Below are 23048 nucleotides of genomic sequence, written 5' to 3'. Positions count from 1 at the left end.
ATCTATTTTGTTGCCCTGCCGTGATACTGTTTTAGCTTGTTCAGCTAGTTGCCTTCTTAGCTCAGCGATTTCAGCTTTCAGCTCTCTAATAACCATGAGATAATTAGAATTTTCTTCCATATTCTCATTTGTTGTTCCTGCATTTCTGATTACAATTTGTTCAAATTCTTTACTCACTCCTGTTATTATTTCCTTAGCTAATGTTTGGATGTTGAACTCGTTGTTTTGTGCTTCACCCTCTGGAGGACTTTTAGCTGGACTCTTGTCCTGGTTCGAGTCTCCAATATTTTTTCTTGTTGTTTTAACCATTTTAAATAAGTTAACAGTTTTTTCAATCCCTGAGTTGGAGTTCAGTGGTGTAAAAGCCTTTTTTTTTCCCCTGTAGGCTATGGGAGCCTGAGTGCTTTTAAACTATCAATAGGCTTCTTAGCTTAATCACTGACTCCTGACCAAGAGATAAAGCAGGGTGTGGCAGAGATAATCCAGTGGTTATGCAAAGAGACTTTCACAGCCCCCCTCAGCTATGCCACCGAGGTATAGGTCTTCTGAGTTTCCCGGTTAGATCTCTGTACCCTGGTGTCCCTCCCTGTTGCTGCTCCAGATTCTGAGGGTAGTAGCAATGGAGACTCAGAGTTGCACTTGGTGAGTCTCTGGGGAGTCCTTTCCTCCCTTCAGCTGTCCCCTTGTTGGTGGAGCAGACTGAAGGTGGTGTCTCCACTGACAAACTGTCGAACTGTTAGCAGCCACTTAATCTCTCCTTAGGCCCCTCTCTCCTCTCTGTCACCAGCCACGCGTGTTTGTACTCACAGGTGATTTACTGGCTTTCTGTGGTCATTCTAGTCCTGTCTTGTTTCGGTCCGGGTGGTCTCCTTTGGTATTCCTAGTTGATCCGGGAGAGGAGAGGAGAGGAGAGAAAGCAATCTGCTGCTCGTAGCTCCGCCTCCGGAAGTCGAATCTAAAATTTTTTAGTGTTTCTAGGCCCAAAGTGGAGGCCCTGCCTAGAAGAAAAGGGAGCTCCAGGGATACAGGGAAGGCTCATGGGGCCCAGTGTTCTTTTTGTCCTGTTGGGCTCTTGTCCACACTGTTGGCACAGTGAGGGCTGGGCGGGGCAGGGTGCATGCCTGAGGGATGATGTCACCAGAGGATGCAGTGACGTGCATCTTTTCCTTTGCTTCCCTAGGGTTTGTGGACGACATCATCCAGCCTTCCTCCACCCGCGCCCGAATCTGCTCTGACCTGGATGTCTTGGCCAGCAAGAAGGTTCAACGTCCTTGGAGGAAACATGCAAATATCCCCCTGTAAACGAATCACAGGAAAGGAAACCAAGAACTGATCTCCGCCAGGCTGTTCGTGTGGCAGGCAAGAATTCTACCACTGAACCACCAATGCTTCCGCCAGGCTGTTTGTACCCATCTCTGCCTTTTGCAAACACAAGACCTGAGGAGCTCAATGCCAGGAATAGATTTAGAGTGGCTAAGTTTTCAATTCTAAAAAGATCTCATTTGTGCCTTACTGTCAATTTATTTGCATTATTAAAAATCTTAACTGATGTTTTTTGGGGCACAGATTTCATCTTTTTTTTTTTAGCTGATTTTATTTTATTGTTTTTATTTATTTATTGGATAGAGACAGCCAGAAACTGAGAGGTGGCCATTTTTATATTTTAATTTTTTATTTTATTTGCTAGGACAGAGAGAAATTGAGAGGGGGGAGATAGAGTATCTGCAAACTTCCCTCCTTATTTATGGTTATAGGGTCATATTCCAGGCTTGTCCCATATTATCTCCTGTCAGGCTTTGGAATCAGATTTCTCCAAAAGTTCTTATTTGCTGAGGATTGAACCTGAGGACTTTTGGTGCCTCAGATCTGACAGTCATTTTTGTATAACCATTATGCTATCTGCCCAGCCCTCCTTATTTGTTTTAGAAGATACAGTATTTAGAAACTAAACTTGGTACTAGATGTTCAAGTTGATATTGGGTGTCATTATCTCTGGGTTATTTTTGGCACAGTAAGAACTATACAACTGTGTGTGTATATGTAATTATAAATTCATGTTTCTTATATGTAAAAATCATTCAAACTGAAATTTTATTATAATTCAACATATGGGTTTCCCTTTGCCTCCCTCATTCCACACCTGTCAGACTCCTCCCACTGTGGTAAAAAAACAGGCTCTGTCTTCAATATATTTTACCCATTTTTACAGTCCTACTGTATCAAATAATCCTTCTAAAGCAGAGTCTAAGAATTTTTAGTTTGTGTATTTTTTTTTTAAATTTGCCTCCAGGGTTATTGCTGGGGCTCGGTGCCTGCACCACTGCTACTGGAGCCCAATTTTTTCCCTTTTTGTTGCCCTTATTGTTTAATGTTGTTGTGGTTACGATTATTGTTGTTGTTATCATTGTTGTTGGATAAAACAGAGAGAAATGGAGAGAGGAAGGGAAGACAGAGGGGGAGAGAAAGATAGTCACCTGCAGACCTGCTTCACCACCTGTGAAGTGACTCCCCTGCAGGTGGAGAGCCAGGGGCTCGAACCAGGATCCTTAGAACGGTCCTTGCGCTTTGCACCATGTGTGCTTAACCCACTCTGCTACTGCCTGACCCAGTTTGTGTATTTTTTTTTAATATTTATTTTATTTATTTATTTTATTTATTCCCTTTTGTTGCCCTTGTTGTTTTATTGTTGTAGTTATTATTGTTGTCATCGTTGTCGGATAGGACAGAGAGAAATGGAGAGAGGAGGGGAAGACAGAGAGGTGGAGAGAAAGATAGACACCTGCAGACCTGCTTCACAGCCTGTGAAGCGACTCCCCTGCAGGTGGGGAGCCGGGGTTTGAACCGGGATCCTTATGCCGGTCCTTGTGCTTTGCGCCACCTGCGCTTAACCCGCTGCGCTACAGCCCGACTCCCCAGTTTGTGTATTTTTGAGGTGACCTTGGTTCATGTCTCTAAATGTTTCAGAAGTACGATTTCTCTTCAGGTTGTATTTCCTCACTACTGTCTCCCTCAAAGCATCTGTCCTTCCATCAAAGTCCATCAGCCACCTTCCCTACCCAAGTCCATTTTGTTGGCCTCAGTTCTGCACTCTCGAGTCCATTGTCTTAGTTGGAATTTGCTTCTTTTCTTTGTTTTATCTATTTACTGTCTACGGGTAAGGCCAATGTGTAGATATGTATTTTCCTTTTGCTTTTCTTCTTCTGTTTTGTTTGTTTCCAGAGCAGTGCTCATCTCTGGCTTATGGCGGTACAGGGGATTGATCCTGGGACTTTGGAGCCTCCGACATAAAAGTATTTTTTTGTATAGTTCTTATGATATCTCCCCAGCCTCATATATTTTACTTTTATATAAACTGCAGTAATATTTTTTGCAGGTCTGATTTAATGGCAATGAATTCTTTTAGCTATTGCTTGTGTGAAAAGCTTGACTGACAGTGTAAAGTGCCTGCAGGTGGAAGCTTTTCACATGAGGAGTTCAAGTCCTGTGCTTTAATCATAGTTTAGTTATATTTCTTTTTTTTAATTTCTATTATTGGATGCAGACAGAGAAATTGAGAGGGGAGGGGTACAGAGGAAAGAGACAGAGAGACACCTGCAGCCCTGCTTCACCACTTGTGAAGCTTTCCCTCTGCAGGCAGGGAGCAGGGGCTTGAACCTGGGTCCTTTTGCACAGTAATGTGTGTGCTTAACCAGGTGCGCCACCACCTGGCCCCCAATATTTCTGGCCTTGAGAGTTTCTGTTGAGAAATCAGCAATAGTCTTATGGCTTTTCCTTTGTAGGTGACACCTTGCTTCTCTGGCAGCCTTCAGGACGGTCTTTGTCCCTGCTTCTTGCCATTTAAGCAGGTGTGTCTCTTGGTGACCTGTTTGTAATAATTTTTTCTTTGGAAATCTTTGAGCTTCCTGTATCTGGGTGGTCTGTTTCCTTCTTTAATTTGGGGAGGTCCTTAGTTAATATTTCTTCAGAAATGAACCCTAGCCCTGTATCTCCTCATCTTCTGCTCCACTTGCCACACAAATGTTGTCCTCTTGGTGCTGTCCTACAAGTGTCTCCCTTTATCCTTGTCTGTTCTAGCACTTTTTCTGTATGTATTTTTTTTTTATTATCTTTGTTTACTTATGGGATAGAAACAGCTAGAAATTGGGAGAAAGGGGGGAGACAGAGAGGGAGTCAGGAACACCTGCAGCCCTGCTTCACCACTTGCAATGCTTTCCCCCTGCAGGTGGGGACCAGGGGGTTGAACCTGGGTCCTTATGCGCTCAACCAGGTGTGCCACCATCCAGCCCACCACCTTTTCTTTTTTCTTTTTCTTTGGCCTCCTCTGTTTTAGTATTGCTTGCTACTGTGCTCTTTGGCACCTGTCTTTCTGCTGGTGCTCCCTCTGTTGTATTTTTTAGGCTCAGTCATTGCAGTGTGCTCCTCTGATCACTGAGTCTTTAAGTTTCTCCATCAGTTTATCACTCTAGCAGTCTTCCTCCAATATCTTCTCATTGTGACGAGCAAGCTATGGGCTGTTGCTTTGATGTCTTGGGCTGGCTCTGATGAATTTGGGGTTTTCCTCCAGCTACTGTCTTGTGTTGGTCTGTCTCTGCAGCTGATTCCCATAGCTATTTCCAGTTGCCTGGTTAATGGCCTTTGTTTCCCTTTGTCTGCTGGTGGGGGGTCAGTGGCAGGCCGGGGTGACCTCAACAGTGGCTGTGGACAGAGGGTGCTGCTGGTGGTGTACCATAGGGCCAGGTTGTGAGCAGCCCAGCATGCAGAGGCTGCAGTGGCCACTCGGGGAATCAACCTTGATTTTTGTGTGACTGTTGTCTAGCCTTGCCTCTGCGTTCTGGGCTTTTTCCTTTTTCAGTTGCTTATCTGAGCTCCAGGCTTGTTTCCGGGCTGGTTCCTCACATATCTAGTAGCTCTGGCGGTGGTGGTGCTGGCGGCAGTAAGAGGAAGTAGGGACTCACTATTTCCTGCCATAAATAGCCTGTGAAACCCTGAGTTTAAGGATGTTTCTTGGTTCTCTCTGCCTTTAAACTGATGAAACATTTGGGTCATTTGGGTCACTCATTAGGTGACTAATTTATGCTTCCAGTTTAAAGAGTTAGTGGCTTCAGCTTCCCCCCACCCCCTTTCCCTTCAACCTTACTGAGTATGTGAAATCTGAAGAGTTGTACCAGGGGGCCAAGTCTGGTTGAGCACGTGTTACAATGCTCAAGGAACCAGGTTTGAGCCCCCAGTTCCCATCTGCAAGGGGAAAGCTTTGCGAGTGGTGAAACTGCTGTAGGTCTCTGTCTCTCCCAGTTCTCTCAATTCTGGCCATCTCTAGGCAAAAAAAAAAAAAAAAAAAAAAAAAAGTTACACCAGCACAGTTGATTTAGGCACTTTCAATTCAAACACTAGACACAGTGCTGCTCCTGAGTGTCCAAGGCCTGTGCCCATCTCTGCTGACAGCTGCTCCTTCCTTTCAGACCTGAGCATCACAGGTCTGTAAACAGCCCAGATGTTGCATCATTACAAGATCTGCTTGGTCTCAACTGCTTCCCTCTATACCATAGCCTGGCGGCTAGGCTTTTGCCCTTGGAATTACTGCCCCCGCTCCCAGTTCTCTTGTGTCTTTTTACTATCTTCAGTTGGACTAATGGGACCCCTCGTCCTAAATGGCCTCTGAGTATTTTTGCAACATTCTCCCTACTGTGCTTGAATTCCTCTCTCTCACTCTCTCTCTTTTTATTAGAGCACTGCTCAGCTCTAGTTTATGGTGGTGGTGGTGGTGGTGGTGGTGGTGGTGCAAGGGATTGAACCTGGGACTTGGGAGCCTCGGGCATGAGAGTCTGTTTGCATAACCATTATACTATCTCCCCGTGCCCTGAGCTCTTCTGTGTCAGGTATCTCATATTAAGAGACTGACTCTGGGGAGTTGGGTGGTATTGCAGCAGGTTAAGTGCAGGCGGCACAAAGCGCAAGGACTGGTTTGAGCCCCCGGCTCCCCACCTGCAGGGGAGTTGCTTCACAGGTGGTCTATCTTCCCCTCTTCTCTCCATTTCTCTCTGTCTTATCCAACAACAGTGACATCAATAACAACAACAACAACAACTACAGCAATAAAACAACAAGGACAATAAAAGGGAATAAATAAAATAAATATTAAAAAAGAGAGAGAGAGAGACTAACTCTAGGCTCAGATTTGACTGGATTCCTCTGCTGCAGCTCTCCCAGGGGAGAGCAAGGACCCCATCTTCCACATTCGGCTCCTTCCCAGGGCTACTGGCCTGCCCCTCCCTTGTTCACTAGTTTTCTGGGCCTGCCTAGGAATTTAAGTTCCCCCTAGTGAAGCATTGGTGAATGCTTTGTTTTCTTTCATTAACAGATAGAGATGGGGAGAGAGGCCTCACAGTACTGTTGTCACTTGTGAAGCTTACTCTTTGCAGGTGTGCCCATGGGCCAAAGCCCAGTTCCCTGTACATGGTGAAGTGTGCGCTGTACCAGCTGAAAAATCTCCCAGCCCCTAGGATATGTTTGCAGAGTAAGAGCAGATAATGCAAGTGAGAGTTTTAATGGTAGCAGGCTCTTGGAACTTAACCCTTTTTTTTTTCTTTACTTTATTTATTGGCTAGACAGTTGGGAATAAAGATAGGGGATCAGAGAGGGAGACAGAGACACCTGTAGCACTGCTTCACCACTTGCAAAGCTTTCCCCCCTTCAGGTGGGGACTGGGGGCTTGAACCTGGGTCCTTGTGTAATGTAACGTGCGTTCAACAGACACACCACCACCTGGCCCCCTTGACTTTTTGTTTTGCTTGTTCTTTTTCTTTTATGAAAACCATGCTCAACTCTGGACACTGGTGGTATTGGGATTGAGCCTGGGACTTAGAGCCTCAGGCATGGAATTTTTTTTTTTTTCTGTCTCCCTGCCCTCCCCCCTACCCCATGTAAACTAGTCTGTACTGAACCACACAATTGGTAAGTGATAAAGCTAGAATTTGAATACTGACACTTTTGTTTAGATTCCAAAACTATCTTCTATTTAAATTTTTAAAAGGCTTTATATCTAAGTCTGGCAAGGTATCTTACCTTCTTAGCTCTGCCACGTACATGACCCAGGTTCAAACCAGGCTGTCCCAAACACACTAAGCTTTGGTACTGTGCTTTTCCCCCTTTTCTCCTTGTCTCTGTCTTAAAAAGTCAGCTTGGAGCAGTGAAGGCCTGGTGACAGACATCCCCCTGCCAAAAAAAATAAAATAAATTCTATAAAAAATTTATTAATGGCAGACATATACCAAAGTATCAGTCTGGCACATGAGATGCTGGGGATTAAAGCAGGACCTCAACACTTTCTCCCTGCACTGCCTCCCAGGATACCATTAAAAAAAAATTGTGTGGGGAGTCAGGCGGTAGTGCAGCGGGTTAAGCACAGGTGGTGCAAAGCACAAGGACCGGCTTAAGGATCCCAGTTTGAGCCCCTGGCTCCCCACCTGCAGGGGCGTCACTTCACAGGCGGTGAAGCAGGTCTGCAGGCGTCTGTCTTTCTCTCCCCTCTCTGTCTTCCCCTCCTCTCTCCATTTCTCTCTATCCAACAATGACGACATTTACATAATACAACATTAACAACAACAACAACAGTAACTACAACAATAAAAAACAAGGGCAACATAAGGGAAAATACAAAATTAAAAAAAAAAAAAAAACACTGGCTGTATCTCTGGGCTAGGGTGATGGTGTCCCACTGGGATCGTCTCAGAACCCAAATAGCTACTCCATTTGGAACGCGTTCACACCTGGTATTGCCAGTGATCTTTTTTAGTTCCTAGAGAAAATGGTTAGCACTTCCATGGTGCAGCCTCCTGGTGCTTGAAGTATTTGAAAAGTTCTCGCAGCATCTCTGTTCAACACTGTCTTGGTCACACATCCAGTTCTGTCTAGAGGCACTGATGCTTTTTGCCATTAGAAGCCCACGAAGGACACTCAGAGATAGTAACTTGACACTCAGTGGAATTGCAGACAACACCTGAGTAGCAAATCTAAGTATTTACATTCATCTAATTTCAAAGAATTTTCGGAGCATTGCGGCTTTACTTTTTATTCAAAGAATGCCTCTTAAAATCTTTATGGAAGTGACCAGAGCACTCCCCTGGACTGTGTAGTGCTAGACTGAACGTGAGACCTATGCATGGCAAGTTCTGTCCTCTACCTGCTGGGCCACCTCCCTAGTCTCTGTAGCTTTGCTCTTTTGATAATTACTATACGTCTGTGAAATAGCTCACCTGGATAGCATTGTGCTTTATGTTCTTGACCCAGGTTTGAACCTAGCTCCTTCTGCACTGGAAGAAGCTTCAGTTCTACCTGGTGCCTTTCTATCTGGTCTGCCTTTTCCAGAGGATCCCAGAGGATACTTGGTCCTCAGGCTCATGCACTTCTCAGCACCTCCTTCATGGCCCTGAGCAGGAGTTGTGGTTGTTGGAGCAGTGTGTCAGCCTGGGGCCTTTGTGGCATCCACCCAACATTTGGGGCGTGAGCAGCAGCCGTAGTAAGTAGATTCTGATCATATCTCCTACTTTCCTGCACGGTAAGAAATCACTAGGAGCAGAAAATTGTCTATTCAAAAAAGTGATACCTGGTAGAACCCCTACTGACCAAGTCCCCCAGGGGAGCCAAGAGGGATGAAATCTTACTCAAGTTTGGTCTCACAGGAAAAGCTGACTTCAGTGGGTAAAGTGTGCAGCTTACTATGCGTGAGGCCCTGGGCATCATGGACAGTACCAAAGGGTGCTTGCATGGTGGGGTGGTGCCTGCACTATGAAACCACTGCTCCTATAGGCCTCCCCCCCATTTTATTGGATAGAAAAGAGAGAACTTGAGAGCAGGGGAAGATAGAGGGAGAGAGATACCTGCAGACCTGCTTCTTCACTTGTGAAGCGGGGACCCAGGGGGAGCCAAGGTTTTGAACCAGGATCCTTGCACAGGCCCTTGAGTTTCATACTGTGTGTGCTTAACCCGGTGCGCCACTGCTCAGCCCCCTAAATTCCTCTCTATTGAAACATTTGAGCAGACACTAAGCATTTGTTTCCCATGAAGACACCACATGTTCCTTGCTGATGGATTGTCTATGGGACGCAGAGCCGAAGAAAGTTGCAGTCAGACTGCTGGAAGGTTTCATCCCAAGGCAGGGTCCCACGTGCATACCCTTCACGATGAAGTCCTAGAGTCAGACCTGTTCCCATCACTTCCCACCACCTCCAAAAGTCCATCTCCTGACTTACCTGTCTTTCTGACTTTCTCGTAGACATTTTAGGCCGCTTCATTAATAAAGCAGCAAGGCTGTGGCCAGGCCAATGTGGGGTGTGATTTTTAAAGAGCAATGCTTGGGACTCTGATCAAAAGAAACTTTGACTCCCATTGCACTGCAGATTCCTGGTGTCTGTAAAGGGTCAGTGTTGGGGGAAGCCATGTCTAAAGCCAGACTCTGGATCTCAGGCAGCGGAAGGCTTCAGAGTGGAGGCTATTAGGTACCTCCTCTTCAATAGCAGTGTGGCTTACTCTGCTATCCAAGTAAATCAAAGGAATGAAACATTAATATACTAGGTTCTAAATTTTTCTGAAATTCAAACACCCTATTGGTACAGTAGTTTTTATATCATGTAAGATATGATAGTCTTCTAAAAGAGCAAAATCAAGAACAGCAGGACAAGAAATCATCTCTTTAAAACTTTACCTCCTAGGACAATAGGATGACTACCACAAGCCTGATTTTGAATAGTTTATTAAAGGAAAGGTGAAGCATCAGTTTCAAATTGTACAAAAGGAAAAAAACCTCAATATTGCAAATGTACAATTTACAGAAATTACTAGCAAAACCAATCAAGGAGACACTGAAAATACAAAAATTCGATTTGACTTCAAACTGAACTGGAAACCCATTGGAGTATGTATCACGCCTGTTTTGTTGCATGGTAGTCCATAATTCTCAGTCAGCATCTGTTTTCACTTGAGACTATCAGGAAGGGGTCAGCCTGTGCATGTGCGGGGCCCTGGGAGCCCCAGTGTGCCTGCTCCCAGGCCAGGACCACAGGCCAGAAGGGCTGGTCTGGTGAGCAACTCAGGGATTCCTGCCCAGCCCTCCCAGTGAAACCCACATTTCTGGAAGAAAGCAAGGTCCCAACCTCCTTATTGGAACTCAGGACTTGTTAAATTAACAGGTAAAACATTTTTTGTAGACCAATTTTTTTTTCCAAGAACTGTATAAATGTTGAGAAAAATCTCGAATTTGTGTCTGTTTACTAAAAAGATGAGTAAAACAATCTATGTTGCTTTCCTGCACAAAAGATAATCATTGGGTGCACAGATTTTTTTTTATGCTTTTTTCATTTTTGGTAAAAAGGGAAAGCTTCATGATTCTGTTGCAGAGACTTTAAAAACCAGCTCAGAAACAGCTGTGGGTAGACTGGGGATTCTGAGGCTTACTTTAAAAACCAGAAAGGAAGAGACTGAGTGGGCTTTTACAAATAGCAGCAAGTCATAAAAGTCTAAGCAGAATGTAACTAACTCACTGAAGGCTGTCCTGAAGACTCACACTTTCTTTCCCCAAAAGACTTACTTTTAATATGCACATTTAACACTGAAATGTAGCTGTATTTCAAGATAAGCTTAGGAACTTCACCCTCTAAGGACAGACTTCTATGCAGCACACACTTCTATCATTGGTAAACTTAATTCACAAAATTAGCGCATAAGGATATTAAGTGCATGGGAAGTAGACACAGTTATGTTACACCTAAAATTACTTTTGGCTGGCGAAGAAGAAGTTCTTCATGATTATCTTTTTAAGAAATAGAAGTCAATGTAACTTGAATTTGGCAGGGCATGAAATAAGTGATAAAAACAGCAAACTGATAACTTGAGAACCATTTTTGTTTTACTGAGAATACTTTATTTGCTGGTAGAAGTTGCTAAAAATGCACAGAACAAATACCAATAGAAAATGTACTGTATTTGAATCTCCCTAGACTATATAAAATGAATGTGTACAGCATTTGTTGGAAAAATGGCTGCATGGACATTTCTTATTTTATGCCCCCTTATAAATAAAAAATAAACCTTTTTATTCAAGAGTATATAAAATCTGAGAATTCGTATCCATATCCAGAAGGGTGTGTGATTTTTGGCAGAGATGCACTGTCAAAATTCCGTTTTATCTTGTCTGCTCTTCCATATTTCGGTGTTCCACAAGGCCAACCAAATTCAGTGAGCTCCAAAACACTCTTCAGCAATTAGGATGAGCTGCTTACTCATAGGTTTAATAAAAATGGTTAGCTTTTAAAACATAAAAAGGCAAAATGTTAAAACGGTTTTAAATTGTACAACAGGAAAATAAAGTTAAAAATATTTTTTTTACTCAATGCTGAGTTTTCATAAAACAGGTGTATAACAGTGTTATCTTGACAGCTGTTTTAAAAATTTAAAATTTCTTCCTCCCTCCAGAAAAACACACACATCTGTATTGGGATAAGTCCGATACTAGGACACAAATGATTTTTCAGGTCAGTCTTTAAGAGGTGACATTCACCAACATTCCCTTGGGTAATTTACATGCTCCTCTTCTGTCACTGCAAAAAGGGATTGACCTCAATCATTTGATTAAAAAAACAAGTCAGATCACACCAAAAGTGTTTTTTCCCCATACAAGCTATCACAGTATATATAGGCCTCTAGCTCTAAATAATAGAGTTCCAGATTTGTAAGTTCTCTTCAGACTTCAGAACATAGGCATTCCAAATCCCTAGAGAGATAAGAAACACAATTAACTTCATGTATAAATGAGGTCCAGAAATTATTAAGAGCAGTAATAAGAAATTGAGCATTTACTGAATCGTCTTCTATGATAGCTGCAGAATCAAAGAAATCTGGCCTCAGTTCAGCTCTCTCTCGTCGGTTTCGTGATGGGGGCTGGAAAGAGAAGGTAGTTAATTTTTTCCCTGTGTTACATTAAGACAGTGGACAGTAGGCAGCAACTGTTTCTGGAGGTACCACAAGTATAAAGAATTTTTGAAACTTTGAAAGAAATTTTGAAAAATTTGGCTTGAGTTCCAATTACCACTTATTTATTTTTTAAAATGTTTTTTATCTTTATTTATTGGATAGAGACAGCCAGAGCGGAGGGGGAGATAGAGAGGGACAGAGACAGAGACACCTGCAACACTTGCAAAAGCTTCATCACTTGCAAAGCTTTCCCCCTGTAGGTGGGGGCTGGGGGCTCGAACCTGTGTCCTTGCACATTGTAACATGTACACTCAACCAAGTGCGCCACCACCTGGCCCCCAATTACCACTTATTGACAAAGACAAAACAAACAAAAAAAACGTTAAATGTGGTCTACGAGGTGGTACAGTGGGTACAGTGTTGGGAGTTCCAATCAATGTCCTGAGTTTAATCCCTGTTAGTGCCAGAGTGGGTGTACTGCTTCTCTCTCTTCCTCCTCCTCCTCACTTGCTTGTTAATAAATACACTTCAAAATAAATAAAGAGGCTTCCCCCACTACCTCTGCATGTGACTTTCTTGAAGGCCTTTAAAGAGGTGATTAAGACCATGGGTAGGTTCTAATCCAGTATGATTCATGAGGAGACACACATAGAGGGAAGAGCATTTGAAGACAAAAGGGGAAGATGGCAGACACAAGGAGAGCAGCCTCAAAATAAATCTACCATGTTAACACGTCTTCTCAGATTGCCAGCCTCAGAGCCACAAGAAAACAGATGCCAGCTACAAGAGCCAGGCAGTCAGTGTATGTGCTGTGGCAGCGCTATCACATTAATCCACAGTCATATAATAAATGTCCATGTGGCCACTGACCCAGCTTCAATAACTGTCAAACAAATGACCAGTTTTGTTCATTTACTTTCTTTTTTTCCCCTCCATGTCATTTCACTGTATATGTACTTCATTTTGTATCTCTAGTAGATGGAGGAAAAAATAAAAAGAAAACATGACTACTAAGCATTAGTATCCTTAACAAAGTTAATAATTTCACAGCATCATCTATATCTAGTCCTGTCAGATTTACTTCAAAAACACCTTTTCATTTTAACAAAGAAGGTCCATATTCTGCACGAGCAATGTTGGCTCACAGTGTTTACTGTAGGACTCTAAAGATCAAGGGTCATATATGCCATACATTATACTGAAAGATTAAAATGTGAGCTCTTATTTTTAAATGTTTAGTGTGTGTGTGTGTGTGTGTGTGTGTGTGTGTGAGAGAGAGAGAGAGAGAGACTGAGACCAAGACCAGAGCACTGCTCAACTCTGACATAAGGTGGTGCCAGGGATTGAATCTGAGGCCTTTGGGATTTCAGGCTTGGTGCTCTACCAAGCTGAGATATCTCCTTGAACCATGGCTACTACTACTTTGTTTTTATTTTAAATATTTATGAGAGGGAGGAAAACCAGAGCATGACTCTGGCACATGCAATGCTGGGACTAGAACATGGGACCTCGTGCTTGTCAATCTTGTACTCTAGTCACTCTGTCACCACTCAGGTGTCCTATGAGGTTTTTTTTTTTTTTTTTTTAAACAAAGGAATGGATTTCTGTTGCCAGAATTCCAGAATTAAACACTCTGACTGGCTTAAAAGCAATCTGATGGGGGGGGGCTTATCAAGATGTCTATAGGTGTTACAGTGACCCCCTTCCCTTCTCTTGTGGAACTAGGGAGGCTGGGGGTCTCATGCAGACTAATTTCACTAGTTTGGTCATTTTATCCCGAGACAGCACAACACCAGGGTCCCCCCGTCACTACAGCACCTTCCATGGAGTGCTGGGGTGCAAACCTGGACCATGCCCAGGGCAAGGCAGGTACTCTAGCCAGTGACACATTGGTCCTTCTTAATGCTACTTCCTGATCACCACCCCCCACAAGATCCTGAAAATAGGAACAGCCTCTCATACCAGGTACCTTCATATATCTTAAACGAAAGAAAAAAGTGTACAGCATTTCCTACCAGATCAATAACCATGGTGTCTTCAAATTCTTCATTCATATCTTCTAACTGGCTACGAGAAGACATCATCACATCTTCAAAGATGGGCTCAGCGTCTTCCTCCATTAGGCCCCGGCTGACAAAGAGAGGGCACAGTGAGAAAGCTGCTCAGACTCACTGGATAGACTCACGCCACTTTCTTACATTAGATCTTTGTTTTAAAATGTTTTATTATCTTTATTTATTTATTGGATATAGACAGCCAGAAATTGACAGAGAAGGGGGTGATAGTGAGAGAGACAAATACCTGCAATACTGCTTCACTACTTGCAAAGCTTTCCCCCTGCAGGTGGGGACCAAGGGCTTGAACCTGAATCCTTGTGCATGTTAGCATGTACATTCAACCAGGTGTGCCACCACCCAGCCCTACGTTAGATTTTTTTTTTTTTTTTTGCCTTCAGGGTTATTGATGGGGCTCGGTGCTTGCACTATGAATCCACTGCTCCTGGAGGCCATTTTTTCCCTTTCATTGCCTTTGTTTATCACTTGTTATTACTATCATTGTTGTTGGATAGGACAGAGAGAAATTGAGAGAGATGGGAAGACAGAAAGGGGGAGAGAAAGACACCTGCAGACCTGCTTCACCACATGTGAAGCAACCCCCCTGCAGTTGGGGAGCCGGGGGCTCAAACTGGGATCCTTACACCATTCCTTGGGCCTTGTGCCATGTGTGTTTAACCCACTGTGCTACCCGCCCAACCTCCCACCACTAGATCTTCTATCAAATGAAAGCACACCTAATTACAGTGTATAGGCTATGCATATGATGACAATGAACTCAGGTAACTAGGGCCATTAATTTGGTTTATCTCAATTCATCAGAAGGAAATACATTTTTTAAAGAATAATTTCAATGCAAACCTAACAATTAGTAGTAATTACTTAGTTATGTGTCAAGTCCATTAGCATCACATTCATAAATGAGTGAGCACAGGGATAGAAGCTTCACTACTTGCCCAGAGCAGCAAAGCTGGCCAATGGTATCCCTAGAGGAGCTGCAGAGACCCTTGGGAACCCTCTGTTCCTATCCTGCACAGCACCCTGACCATAATTTAAATACTGTTCTAAGACTGGCAAAACATTTTTCTTGTGATTTAACAAGGTGACACTTGATGTAATGCTTGATACTTACACAGCATGCCTTACTCCAGCTCTCACTTTCATGTAATTCATTCCTGTTCTGTCCTTCCGATTTAAGTCTTCTAATTTTGGCTGGCCTAACCAAGAGATCTGCATCTGAGGACTAAGAAAGGGTATTATTACTTGTTTTGTGGCAGTAGATGATTGGTCAGCTTAATGTTAGTAAGGGGGATTCAGAAGGGCCCAGAGTGATTTCTGCCTTCACAGGAATGTCAGTAAGTTGCCCAAAGAGATCTGTAAGTTGATGAAAAGCAGGCTGTGATGAGTCTCTAGATGTGAAGGGAAACTGGGATGTCACTTTAGACATGCCTTTTTAAGACAAAAATAATTTTGAGCTGAGAGTAGTAAAGCAGAATAAGCCCCCCCCCCCTTTTCTGAGAGACAGGAAATGAACTCTCCTTTTAGTAGAGTTAGACTCTTACCTGTCAGAGATGGCACTAGGGGAGTCTCCAACTAAACCCTGTGACATTAACCTTGTCTTTGTAGCTAAGGAAGATAAGAACTATTTAGACGTCCCAGATTCCTTAGTTCAAAGCCCTTTATCTTATCAATTCACAAATATGTTTGTCTAAAAGATTTTATAAAATCTTCTTGCTCTGGTCATTTCACTGTTTTGCGACAGTGTACACGGGAAAAAAAAAATCCAGTGATTTTTTTTTTTTTTATACCTTTCTCCTGCTAACCTGCTTTTGTCAGGTTGATTTTGCACTCAGTTATGGAATTTGCAAGAGATGAGGGAAACCTCTAGGTGTTTAACAGCTTCACCCCCCAAATCCCTGTCTAACAAGAGCACTTCTTAGAACTCTACCTCCAGTTCTACACTGATTACTAATTATAAGTGTCCCTAGTGAGAAAGTCCCTTAAGGACAGACATGATGCTATTCTCTAGACTTCAGAGTTCTCCAGAGCTGAACCAGGAAGGCTGGAGCATCTTTAAGAGGCATGGAGTCTGGTACATGCTGGGCCAAACTTCCTACATTCCACATTTTTATTGGTACATGGTGTGTAATTGATATGCCTTTCAATGATTTTCTTTGATCTCCTGGGACTTCAGGCTGACTTTTTAGACAGAGGAGACACTACTGAAGCTTCGTCAGTGCAGTAGTGCCACCAGATTGAGTACTGGGGGCTGAATCCTATACCTCGCACATGACAAACCGATCTGGAGTAAATCCGGTTCATGAAGGTCTTGAGCACTGCTCAGCTCTGGCTTATGGTGGTGCTGGGAACTGAACCTGGGACCTCAGAGCCTCAGGCATGAGAATCTGTTTACATTACGCTATCTCCCCAGCCCAAGCAGCTGTCTTTCGATCATGTGGGATGTACCACTTTGATTAAGCTTCTAATTCTATAAGAGGAAAAGACAGATGTCAGTCAGAAGTTGACTGGCATGTGACAGGTCAGGGAAGTAAGGCAGGGGGCTCAAAATAAAGAGGAACCAGCCTTTCAGAAATGAGGTGGGAGCAGTGGTCACACACACGAACCTCTAAGAATGCCCAGTTATGCACCAGGTTTTGCCTCTGAAGAAAAGTAGATCCTCAAGCAAAAATGCATTATGAAAACCCAAGACCTAAGTAGCTGTGAAAACCATCTCTCTCCATTTTCACCTACATTTTCTCACCAATAAGAGTAATCCACAACATTATCTGAATATGAATAAAAACACAAGTGAGAAGCTAAGAAAATTTGGGGCCGGGTGGTGGTGCACTTGGTTAAGTGCATGTTACAATGCGCAAGGGTTTGAGCACCCAGTCCCCACCAGCAGGGGGAAGCAGTGTTGCAGGTGTCTCCCTGTCTCTCTCCCTCTTTATCACCCCTTTCCCTCTCAATTTCTGGCTGTCTATCCAATAAATAAATAAAGATAAAAAAATAATTTAAAAATCCAACTTAAAAAAAGCTAAGGAAATTTTAATGTTGGACAGAAAACAATAAAGAAAAAGTCCAGCAAAAGTCATCCTGTCAGTGTCAAAGGTTTGGTTTTACTGAAAATATGGAGAAGCCATTCTCAATGACTGGACACCTAAGTTCAGAATTCATCATGTGTGCATGTGTGTGTTTTGCTTTGAACTTTTTTTACCAGAGCACTGCTGAGCTGTGACTAATGGTGGTACTAGGAATTAAACTTGGAACCTTGGAGCCTCAGACATGAGAGTCTTTTTGCACAACCATTATGCTGTCTCTCTCACCCTACCAAGCAGATCTTAAAGGTTCTTTTTTTATTTTTTAAATATCTTTTCTATTTGTTTTGAACAGAGACAAAGAGAAATTGAGAGTGAAGGGGGAGATGGAGAGGAAGAGAGAAAGAGAAGACTGCAGCACTGATCCACTGCTTGTGAAGCTTCAGTAACCTGGTGCACTCAAGCTAGTGCACTACCACCAGACCTCCCTCAATAATTATTAATCCATGGATGGCTTAACGTACATAATACTAGAGTGGGTAATAGCTCAGATGGTTGGGTGCACACCTTAGCATGCTACCCTGATGCCACATGGGAGTACCACAGCACTGGGTATTGTGGTGTGTCTCTCTCTCTGAAATAAAAAGAATGAAAAACAAAGAATAATAAATAATAAAAACATCTCTACTATATTGAGGGAAGTTTCAGTATTATGGCTCCCTAATTCCTACCCCTCTGAAAAGTCAGCCTGGAGTGGTGAGGTTCCAGAGATGATGAAAGAAAAAAAAAGCATAGTATCCTTAATTGAATGTGTGCCATAGTCAGTTATTTGGTGCTTTGCGTCCTGACAGCTTTAACAGACACTCTTACAGGTTCTCTTGCCAGAGAACTAACATGAAATCACTGAGAAGCAGAAACCTTGTCAAAGAATCTACAGACTCAACTGAAGTCAGCATTTGAGGCCATACACTTGGAGGCCTGTGGACACTGAGAAGGATTTTGCAACCATACCTTCTAATAAAAATTATTAAACTATGTATTAAAAAGACTCAGTCTGTGTTTTAAGAAGTTCTAGACATATCATCAGTTTTTCGCCTCTCATATTAATTAAATAGTGATTTATATAATGTTTACACTTAAATAGGAGTCTTTTTCATACATAGGCTGTCTTTGATATGTACTCTCCCAAAAGCCTAGACCAGGGAGAACAGAAGCAACTGATAGCACAGCTATATACAAGATGCTGGGTACTATACCCCAAACTCTATCAAAGGGACTTTCCAAAGTTAACCCTATCACCAAATATTGTGATGATAACAATAACTATCCATTGTCTTCTTGAACCCTAAGACAACAGGAACCTCACATTTCCACTATAGAGCCTATATTTCCCCCAGTCCTGGAACCTTAGGGTGGGGCCCACTTTCCTGCATGCTGCTCTCAATTCAAATAATATTGCATCTGCGGATCGCAACCTAATCAACACAACGAGTGCCACCCCAGCATGCTGCACTTCAGACTGTGACCAGAGACTTCAGGTGTGGAATGACAACCCTTCAGCTTCATCACTCGGGTGAGACCTTACCTTTCATAGTATTCTCTAATTCCATTCCAGGTGTTCCACTCCCCAATAAAGTCCCCAAACCTAGATATAGTCCAGGTCCCCTGAGATAGAGTATAGGTTCACCCGTGCCCATAAACTACGGGAAAAATATATATCTGAAAGCAGAAGTACACAAGAGCATGCAGGGAATACCCCCAACACTTCATCTGCACTATTACAGTCTTTAGGTCCATGATTGTTCAATGATTTGTCTGGCTTTGTATGTTAACTCTCTTTTCAGCCACCAGGTTCCGGATGCTGACCAGACTTCCCTGGACAGACGACCCCATCAATGTGTACTGAAGCTCCACTTCCTCAGAGCCCCACCCTATACTAGGGAAAGAGAGAGACAGACTGGGAGTATGGACCGACCAGTCAACACCCATGTTCAGTGGGGAAGCAATTACAGAAGCCAGACCTCCCACCCTCTGCAACCCACAACCCTGGATCCATACTCCCAGAGAGATAGAGAATGGGAAGGCTATTAGGGGAGGGGGTGGGATGTGGAGATCGGGTTATGGGAATTGTGCGGAATTGTACCCCTCTCATTCTATGGTTTTGTTAATGTCTCCTTTCTCAAATAAAAAAAAAAAAGAAATTATTAAACTCCCCTTTAAGGTTTTAGTAAGTAATATGTTCTGCTAAAGTATTTATTGATTTATTTATTTTTGCCACCAGTGTTGTTGGTGCGGCACTATGAACTCGCTGCTCCCAGCAGCCATTCACAACTCCCCGTTTCCCTATCTTGTTTGTTAGGGCGTTGGCACAGTGGAAAAGGCATTCTATTCTCAAGCATGAGGTCCTGAGTTTAAAACACATGTACCAGAGTGATATCTGGTTCTTTCTCTTTCTCCTATCATTTGTCATGAATAAGTAAAATCTTTAAAAAAAAATTTGAGCGGGAAGGGAGAAAGACACCTGCAGAACTGCTTCACTTCTTGTGAAGCGTTCCTCCCTGCAGGTGCGGGGGCTCAAATCCAGGTCCTTGAGCATGGTAACCTATGTGCTCAACCAAGTGTCCTACTGCCTGGGCCCTAAAGGTTTCCTTAAACAGTTCTACTTTCTTCAACAGCTCAAGGTTTTATTTAACTATGCACACTTCTGACCATGAATACTTACTTGTGTAGAAAGTCAGGTTCAGAGCCATGCTCTGACTCAGGCTCCTGGATCTGCTCTCCCATTGGCCGGCTATTCTCCCGCAGGACTGTGGATGTGAGCTGGGGTGCTGGCAGGGGGCCAGGAGTCTGGATCATGGTGTCAGTCCTGTTTAGCCATGTGTTATCCAGGTTTTCATCTATAAAATGCCAGTCACAGAAAGTCATGGGTGGGCTTGACTATGGTTGAAATAATATTTGCCTAGTTTGAATCCTGACTATACCACTCACTTGTGTGACTTTATTATGTTACTAAACCTCCAAAGTTCAGTTTTCAGTGTCTAACTGAAGTATCTACCTTTAGAGCAGTAAGACTTAAGTCTGTGAGTACTTAAGTACTGTGTTACTGATCTTTGTGTTATGTTTCAAGCTCCTCCACTTGTGAGGATTAGTTCCCCATAGGATGGGGGGGATGTGGCAAATCAGATATACCTTGGGTCTTCTTTTGCTCAAAAGCTAAAATGCTTATTTGCTGGGTCTTACAGGTGCTCTATGCAGGCAGTAGTATGGAAAGCCTGGCTGGCCTCTACTGAGAAGTAAATTTTTTTTGTTTGTTTGCTTGTTTTTACCAGAACACAGCTCAGCTCTGATTTATGCTAATGCAGGGGATTGAACCTGGGACTCTGAAGCCTTAGGCATAGAAATCTTTCTGCAGAACCACTATATCACTGCCTCTCACCCCCCACTGAAAATAAGCAAGTTCTATTACACACATGAACCCTGGTAACCAGAGAAATGACACTTTGCCAGGTTACACGTGTGGGAGTTGAGACTCAGGTCTCCATTCCTATTCAGGGAGGACTTTCCTGATCACACACCCAGCTCACACTTATCATTCTCATTAACTATTAATAGAAATAGTAATTCTGGTTTATTTAGGACTTAATTATGCATTGGCAGGTATGTTAAGTCTGTAACTATATTTACATTATATTCAAGGGAGTGGAAACTTTTTTCCATTTCCTGAACATCATTTATAAAGATCTGAGCAGATTAAAGCATTATTTAGGTACTTAAGCTATATGCAGACAAGATAATACATAATTATACATGTTGAAACTACAAAAATTCTATGTTTTGAATATGGGAATACTTAAAAAAAAGTATTACTGGGAAGTTTTTCTGTCTATAGACAAACTTTAGTCACCATGTATACTGCACCTATAGCTTCCCTTCTGTCACAGAGATGCATGCACATTAGCTCTCTCATCTGCCATTAAGCACGCAACCTTTTTCTCAGATCTCCAAAATTTTCTCAAATACAATTGTACATTCTAGACTGGCTTTTCTGTTTCTGGAAATATCTACTGAAAATACCACTGACCTGAATGTCTACTGAATTACTTCTTTTAAAAATTAAATAAAGTTTGAAAAATGAAATAATTTTTTTATGCAGTACATGAGCATGAACACATGGTTCTGTACATGCTCAATCTGCTGAGCCACTCCCCCCACCTCCATCCAATTTTCAGAATGAGAGAAAGGGAAGATAGAAACCCCTAATTGCTCAGCTCTCCATGGTGGTGCCGTCATGCTCCTGTGTGGCATTGGAGATCAAGCCTAGGACCACCATGCATGGTGAGGGATGCATTTTCCCCAATGAACCAGCTCTCAGGCATCTAATTTTTATTTTTTATATTTTCTTTCTTTCTTTCTTTCTTTCTTTCTTTCTTTCTTTCTTTCTTTCTTTCTTTCTTTCTTTCTTTCTTTCTTTCTTATGAGAGAGATGCAAAGAGAAAGATATATAGAGAGGAAGACCAGAGCACTGCTCAGCTCTAGCTTACAGTGGTACAAAGTATTGAACTTGGGACTTCAGAGCCTTTGGCACAAAAGTCTATTACATAACTGTTATGCTCTCTTGCCAGTCCTATTTTTTATAAGGGAGAGAGAGAGAAAGAGCATGTGTGAGGCCATGTGTGGAGCACACTGCTTCATAGTTGGGAGGTGCTGAAGATCAACATGGGCCTTTGTACTTCTAAGACATGTACACATGTGTGCGTGTACTTCTAAGACATGTACCCTAACCCTAACCATAACAGCTCCACCACTCCTAGTGGACTCTCCTTTTTATTAAAGGTGGGTGGTGGGGTGGTGGGGGAGAGACCACAGCACTGCTCCACCACTCCTAAAGGTTCCTCCATGCAGGTGCTTCCATGTGGTGGCCAGGGACTTGAACCTGGGTAGTCTAGCAATGTGTATTCTACCAGGTGTGTCATCCTCCAGCCTCCCTGAATGACTATTTACTCAACAAAGCTTATGTTTCTTCTTCTGTAATTCATACCATTTTTAAAATACAGCTCTAGGTAATGAATCCAGGGTGTGAAAGTATGTACCACCTCTGTTCAGTGGCAATTTTTTCACTATTTTGAGAGAGGGGGAAGAGAAGGGTGAAGAGGGGAGACATCACAACTCTGTTTTGCCATTCATGGAGTCTCTGTGGTGCTATCCATGGGGCTTCATGCAGTGTCAGAGTTTGAGTCTAGGGCCTTGTTTTACCAGGCGGGCTAGCTCGCAGTGGCTATCAAGGTGGCTTAGCAAGAAGAGTATAAGACGTGCATGCCCTGAGTTCAATTTCTGGCACTGCACATGAAGGACTTGTGCTTTAGTCTCTCTCATACCCAAGTGGTAGAAACAGAAAGTTGTTTTGATATAGTCACCTTGCTGCAGAGGTCTACCTCCAACCTCCTAGAATCTCTCCTATATTACAATGACTTTTAAGAGAATAACATGTCTGGAGGTCAGGACATAGCTCATCCAATAGAGCACACACACTGTATCATGTCCAGGGCTTACGCTTCAGCCCTTGGTCATCCACATGGGAGCACCATGTAAAGGGTGCGTCACAAGTGGTTAACACCATTATGGTGTCTTTCCTATCATTCTATGGCTCTCCCTCAAATTTTCTTGTCCTCTACCAAGATAAAGGAAAAAGAGAGGGAGGATAAAAAGAAAAGAGAGTAACATAGCTATCTTGTTTTAAATTTTAGTATACTGGGACAGTGGCATGGACATCAGTTTTACAAACACTTATAACTGTTTCCTTTTTCTCTGTGCCCATCTCATTCTGTTTCCTGCATGTTCAGTTTCTTTTTTTTCCTTGACCCTTTTCTGTTCCACTTTGAACATTTTTGCCTGAACCTCTCAGCATGTATCAAATATGTAGGGAAATGACATCTTTTAACACTATTTTTCTTGTTTCAACAAATTATTTCCCATTTAGTAATCTCTGTAGTGC

General features: G+C 42.8%; 2 protein-coding genes across 7 annotated transcripts in view; one reads left to right on the top strand and one right to left on the bottom strand.

The window, feature by feature from the left end:
• Nucleotides 1-1550, top strand: part of PCCB (propionyl-CoA carboxylase subunit beta) — an 84237-nt gene extending 82687 nt beyond the window's left edge. For all 3 annotated transcript variants that reach the window (XM_060196896.1, XM_060196897.1, XM_060196898.1), the window contains one exon: nt 1181-1550. In XM_060196896.1, coding sequence (XP_060052879.1) covers nt 1181-1302 — 122 coding nt within the window. In that variant the 3' untranslated portion in view covers nt 1303-1550. The remainder of the gene's footprint in view (nt 1-1180) is intronic.
• Nucleotides 1551-9732: 8182 nt separating this feature from the next.
• The window catches only part of STAG1 (STAG1 cohesin complex component), a 445812-nt gene continuing 432496 nt past the window's right edge, over nt 9733-23048 (bottom strand). For all 4 annotated transcript variants that reach the window (XM_060196862.1, XM_060196869.1, XM_060196854.1 and 1 more), the window contains 5 exons: nt 19779-19953; nt 15151-15261; nt 13980-14094; nt 11851-11931; nt 9733-11764 (listed from right to left, as the gene is read on the bottom strand). In XM_060196862.1, the coding sequence (XP_060052845.1) occupies nt 11741-11764; nt 11851-11931; nt 13980-14094; nt 15151-15261; nt 19779-19953 (506 nt within the window). In that variant the 3' untranslated portion in view covers nt 9733-11740. The remainder of the gene's footprint in view (nt 11765-11850; nt 11932-13979; nt 14095-15150; nt 15262-19778; nt 19954-23048) is intronic.

Source organism: Erinaceus europaeus, chromosome 1 (genome assembly GCF_950295315.1).
Source record: "Erinaceus europaeus chromosome 1, mEriEur2.1, whole genome shotgun sequence".
NCBI lineage: Eukaryota > Metazoa > Chordata > Mammalia > Eulipotyphla > Erinaceidae > Erinaceus > Erinaceus europaeus.
This window is presented reverse-complemented; position numbering and strand designations above follow the sequence as displayed.